This window comes from Crocodylus porosus, unplaced genomic scaffold (genome assembly GCF_001723895.1).
Source record: "Crocodylus porosus isolate Cpor-Errol unplaced genomic scaffold, CroPor_comp1, whole genome shotgun sequence".
In the NCBI taxonomy this organism is placed as follows: Eukaryota; Metazoa; Chordata; order Crocodylia; family Crocodylidae; genus Crocodylus; species Crocodylus porosus.
Genome location: NW_017728918.1, coordinates 25,985,177 through 25,990,922, shown reverse-complemented (window position 1 = coordinate 25,990,922; position 5,746 = coordinate 25,985,177). Strand labels below are relative to the sequence as shown.

The following is a 5,746-nucleotide window of genomic DNA, read 5'->3' as shown; positions in this document are numbered from 1 at the left end:
CATGCATCCACAGATGCATCTCGAGCAGGTCCAAGGAGGTGATCCTCCCCCTCTATGCAGCACTGGTCAGGCCGCAGCTGGAGTACAGTGTCCACTTCTGGGTGCCGCACTTCAGGAGGGATGTGGACATATGAAGAGATTTCAATAGGAGCTGGGAGAGGAGTCTTTGGGACTGTGTAGGCTGGAGAAAAGATGAACAAGAAGGGATATGATAGCTTTGGAAAAAAGCAAAACAAAACAAAAATACATTTTTGTCAATTCCAAAGGTTCAAAAATCCTGAGTTAGTCCTCCCTCCTAGTCAAAGTGAGGTTTGTTTAAAAAAAAAATATTCATCTGCATAGTGATTTTTGAAGCCTCCCTGCTGCTCCTGTGTGTGATAATTAATTCCTGTTTTCAGTGCTCCTAAATAAGGGTTTTTTTTGTCCCTGCTAAAAGAGGGGACCCCAAACCACACATCAGTGTTGCCTCCCAGCAGCTCTTCACCCTCACCTTTTGCCCAGGCTGGGAAGGGGGAAGCAACATACTATCTCCTCCCTGCCTTCCTACACTGGGTCCCATTCCTGTGCTCACTGGAGTGTGAAGGATTAGAGGATTCTTTCTTTTCCTTTGTGCTCATATTGTGGCCTCTTGAAGGCAGAGAGAGAGTACTTCCTGCAGGAGTTGTGTTGGCTGCTGTGGGAGGCTGTTTCCTTCCAAGAACCACTGACATTTAGGTTCAGCTGGAACTTCTACCGTGGGAGACCTGCTCCTGCCCTGCCAAATTTGTGCAAAGAATGCACAAGAGCTGCTGACAATTGTGCACGGCCTCAAGCAGGGTCTCTCATTTTCCTTTACAGAACAGAAGGGCATTCAACGGGGAGGTAGGAGTTCTGAAGCATATAAAAGGAAACCTCTTCTTATACAGCCTGTATTTATCAGTGGGAATCATTGCCACAGAATAGAATCAGATCTTGCCTTGAGCAGAGGCCTGAACTAGGTGACCCCATAAAGCCCCTTCTGGCCCTATTTTTGTATAATTCTGTGGTTTCAGACCCAGGGCACTCTCAGAAAATGCCAGCTCCTGGTTGTCATTCTTTTTTGACTTCAGAAAAATACTAGAGTATTAGAGCAGCAAGGCATTGGAACAGCGTGCCCAGAGAAGTTGTGGATTCTCCCATGAACAACTGGTGACTCCTGAGACAGGGGGGCAGGGGGCACCATTTGTAGGCAGTAGCGTTGGTGGCGAGGGTGGGGGGGAATGGGGTGGCAAGTGGCGACTGCCCACAGAAGCTGGCAGGAGCCACACGCTCAGGGGGGGCACATGCCCCTCCCGAGCCCCGCCTATGGAGTCTCCGTCACTGAAGATCTTCAAGAAGTTGGACAGCCACTGGGAAGGGCTAACTGAGGTATAGCTATGCCTGTATTTTACTGTGGGTATTTCCCCTGCTTCTTAACTTTGCTGGTTGCCCTGTCCTCTCCACAGCCCCCTTTCTGCTACACGTTTTCAAGCCTCTCTCAGAGGCATTGGGTGTTGGCTACAGGCAAGGCTGGGGACTTTGACTGGGGCATGCCAATGCTCCTCCTGGGACCAAAGCCAGAGGTTCCTGGCTAGATGGTCTTGCCTCTCTGCTCATGGTCAGACCAATTACTGTATTTGGGGGCAGAAAGAGATTTTACCCCATAGTCAGACTGGTACAGACTGTGGGTTTTGGGGTTTTTTTTGCCTTCATCAGGGAGGTGCAGGGGCATGGGGCTCTACCGCCATCTCTTTTGAGCCTGTGCTGAGACGCATGAAATACATTGAAATACTTGAACTATATTGAAATAAATAGCAGGATTTTGGCTGCCAGTGGTTCTCCTGCTTTACCTGCAGCAGGCGAAGGCATTACTTTGTGTTGTGTCAGGGCTGAGGAGAGTTTAGATTATGACTTTATAGGGTGGTTGGGATGGCCCTGATGTTGCCTCAGGCAGGGGGCCAGACCAGATGACCTCCACCAGACTTCTATAGGACTTGATGAATTCTTCTGTTGCCGAGACGCCAGAAAGCCCACAGCAGACGGATGGGCAGAACACAGATTCCTGTGTGCAATCCCTGAGTTTGCCCGGACTTGTGTCTGCGCACGCGACCCTGCTACCAGCTTGTGGCACCGCAAGCCCCAGGAGCTGCCTAGTCCCCGTGTGCTGGGGACCCCGGGACGGAGCGGGGGGCGGGGACTGGGACACCCTCCCAAGCTCCGCGCTGCTGGCCTGGCGGTGGGGGAGGGGCCGCCCCGGGAGGCGACGCGCCAGAATTCGCGCGGGAAGGGGCCGCTCGCAGCTCCCGCGGTTGTTCTGTGCAGGGGGCGTGGCCAGGCCAGCAGCTCCGGCCAATGGCAGCGCGGAGGGGACGGGCTTGGAGCCTCTTCCCGCGTTCGGCTACAATGGGGGGCGTGGTCTGGCGGCCGCTCGGACCAATGGGAACACGGCTCCGTGGCCGGCTCGCGCTGCCATTGGTGGGCGCGGCGTTCGGGCGCCAAGTTCGAAGGGGGATATAAAGGGTCTCGGCCGCCACCGCCAGCTCCTGCCCCGCGCCCCATCACTGCCGCCGCTACTAGCACCATCAGCACCAGCATCATGATGCAGCCTGCCCGCGCCCCGCTCTCGGCCCGCAACGACCAGCCGCGCCTGTCGCCCATGAAGCACCTGGCGCTGAGCGACAAGGAGAACACGGTGAGTGCTCGGCCCGGCCCAGCCCGGCCGGCCCCGGAGCCACCGCCGCCCGCGCCTCGCTCATGCCTCATCTCCCCCTCTCTCCCCGCAGCCACCGGCGCTGAGCAGCGCGCGGGTCCTGGCCAGCCGCGCGGCGCGGAAGATCTTCCAGGACGCTGACGCCAAGCCGGTGAGTGCGCCCCCTCCCCACACGTGCTCCATTCCCGCCAATCCCCCCACCACATGCTGTTTTCCCGCCACTTCCCCCAGCTGCCGCGGTCCCCCGTAACGTTCCCGCGTGTCCTGCAGGCGCCGCCGGCGGCCGCCCCGCACAGGCCGGAGGATGAGCCGCTGCTGCGGGACAACCCGCGCCGCTTCGTCATCTTCCCCGTGCAGTACCACGACGTGTGGCAGATGTACAAGAAGGCTGAGGCCTCCTTCTGGACCGCCGAGGAGGTGAGTGCGGCCGGGGACATCGGCCAGCTGCTCCCCACAGTGTGGGCGGCTTGTCCCCCTCCAGGAGCAGGGGTGGGATCCCCACTCAACTAACCGAGCTCCTGACAGCACCTATCCAGGGACCAGACAATGGCTTTAAAGTAGTCCCGTGGCTTTAAAATGGTCCCCATGGCAAAACCTGGGGGGCTGCAGGGGCTTGGAGGTCTGCAGTACTGATCTATGGGATATCAAGCAAAGAAGGCTACCCTGCTGCTGTTCCTTCCAAGGTTCCCCTCTTGCACTCAGCCGACTGCCGTGAACTTTTCACTTGAAGTGCTTGGGTGCATGCACCTGGTGTCTAGGTACATCTGTACATATGCCTAGATACTAGCACCTGAACACTTCTCAAGTGAAAAAATTTACGGTGGTCGGAAACTTCATCACAACTTGCCATGGCTCTAGGGCGGGGGTAGGTGAAATACAGCCCATGGGCTAGATCTGGCCTGTCGACTTAACTGGATTCTGCCCATGGACAGGTGCCCACCAACTGAGTTGTATCCAGCTTGGCTGCCCTTACCCCTGTGGCCCTCTGTCTGGGGTGAGTCCTGCCCACTCCTTTTTCCCCTGCCTACCATCTACTCCAGTTGCCTGGCACAATGAGCACCCCCCTGTGGGCAGCTGAGTGGATGGAAGGCAGCCTGGAGTTAGTCTCACATGTTGGCTTTGGAGCTGTAACTTCCCCCTGCTGGCTAGATGTGTGGTGCCCCACTGTTGTCTGGAGCAGTGCAGCAGGAAGAGGAGCTGCTGGACATAAGGGGAGCCAAGTAGCCCTGGGAGCAGCCCTGCTGGGAAGCTGTGCACACAAACCTTGGTAGTGCTATCTGGCAGGTGGGAATGTGGCATGGGCTGCCCTGGGCAGGAGTAGGTGGGGCACCCATGCAGAGTGCCACTGAGGCAGCCCAGTGGGGGAGGGGAGGGTGACGTATCTGCAACCTGTCTGGGCAAGCTCTGTTGCATGCCTTCCACACCCCACACTTGCCCCACATGCCTACTCCTGCACAAGTCTCTGGAAGCTTTGCAAATAAAGATTTTTGCAAATATCTAGTTGGTCTAATAAGATATCACATCTACCAAAAGTTCTCATTCCTTTTGCTTGTAGACCAACACTGCTACAACCTGTACACCCCCTCCCCCTGCAGTCACAGGCACCTGCATCCCCCACATGCATTATACAAGACTGAGACTGTTTTTGAGCTAATTTTTTTTTATTACATAGGTGATTTGCATAAGTTGAAGAAAAATATTTAAGTTAAAATTTAAAGTAGAGTAGATGTTTGGTATTTAGGATATGATTTGTTAACTTTGTTAAAATTATCGTCTGAAATATTTTATTTTATGCAGGCTTTGACAGCTCACCAAAACTCATTAGGTGGCCATCCGACTGAAATAATTGCACACCCCTGTTCTAGGATCGCATCTCTAATTTCATAATTGTTTTTTGGGGGCGGAGGGCAGGAGTTCATAGGTTGAGGGAAGACTGAGAAAGGGACCTAATGGGTCTAATGCAATCTATTAAACCTGGAACCCTATGTTTGTCCAGTCATGACACAATGATGAATTGCTGCCTTTTTTTGTTTGCTTGTTAGGTGGATCTTTCAAAAGATATTCAGCACTGGGAGTCCCTCAAGCCTGAGGAGAAATACTTCATATCGCATGTCCTAGCCTTCTTTGCAGCAAGTGATGGCATCGTAAATGAAAACTTGGTGAGTGTGTACGAAGAACAGTCCTGTTTAAATTGTGTAAGTGGTTTGGCTAGTGTGGAGCTAACCAGATAGGGCCATACACATAAGATGTTTACTAATAGACTTCTCTGCACCAAAACCTATTAAACACTTCTGGGGCTTTTTTTGGAAGGACGCCTTGCTTTTTTCCTAAAGCCAGCATTGTTTCTTAGACTAGAATCTGTATTTTTGGCAGTAAACTTCCCTGATGAGTACAAGGCAGAGCTTTGCTTGTATTCTTTTTATTAAAAAAGCAAAGGGCTTGGAGTCGATAGATTGGGTTTTATTCTTCATTCTGTCACTAATTTCTAGTTTTGGCCTTTTAGGCAGATCGCTCAGTCTCCAGATCTCCTCTTTAAAATGGAGGCATTTTTCTGGGATACAGAGCCGAAGGAATGCTGGTATGCTAACTTGTGTTACCAGAACAAGTTCTGAATATGGAACTATCCTATCTTATTCCTAGTTATAGTGACTTACTAAAATATGCTTGTGTAGATTCATAGCTGTGTTGCAACCTGTAGCTGGTGGTTATTTCTATAAATGTTTAATTATTTGGTTTCTCCTTTAGGTGGAGCGTTTTAGCCAAGAAGTGCAGATCACAGAAGCTCGCTGTTTTTATGGCTTCCAGATTGCCATGGAAAACATTCATTCAGAAATGTACAGTCTGCTTATAGACACTTACATAAAAGATCCAAAAGACAGGTTAGTATTGTATATAGTAAAAAGCTTAAAATTATTTTAAGTGACGGCATGAAACGATGGAGAGGTCTGGGTTTTTTTTGAAGATATTAAGTTAGGATGGTCAAAGCACTAGTAAACATGGTTGAACAATCTGGTGGTAGAGCAGGAAGGAAAAACATTA

The 5,746-nt window shown here is 51.9% G+C and overlaps 1 protein-coding gene across 1 annotated transcript in view; it reads left to right on the top strand.

Annotated features, from left to right (window-relative positions):
- The first annotated feature begins 2,530 nt into the window (after positions 1–2,530).
- Positions 2,531–5,746, top strand: part of RRM2 (ribonucleotide reductase regulatory subunit M2) — an 8,233-nt gene continuing 5,017 nt past the window's right edge. The window contains exons 1-5 of the mRNA XM_019537411.1: positions 2,531–2,689; positions 2,781–2,858; positions 2,978–3,124; positions 4,750–4,866; positions 5,453–5,586. Coding sequence (XP_019392956.1) covers positions 2,594–2,689; positions 2,781–2,858; positions 2,978–3,124; positions 4,750–4,866; positions 5,453–5,586 — 572 coding nt within the window. The 5' untranslated portion in view covers positions 2,531–2,593. The remainder of the gene's footprint in view (positions 2,690–2,780; positions 2,859–2,977; positions 3,125–4,749; positions 4,867–5,452; positions 5,587–5,746) is intronic.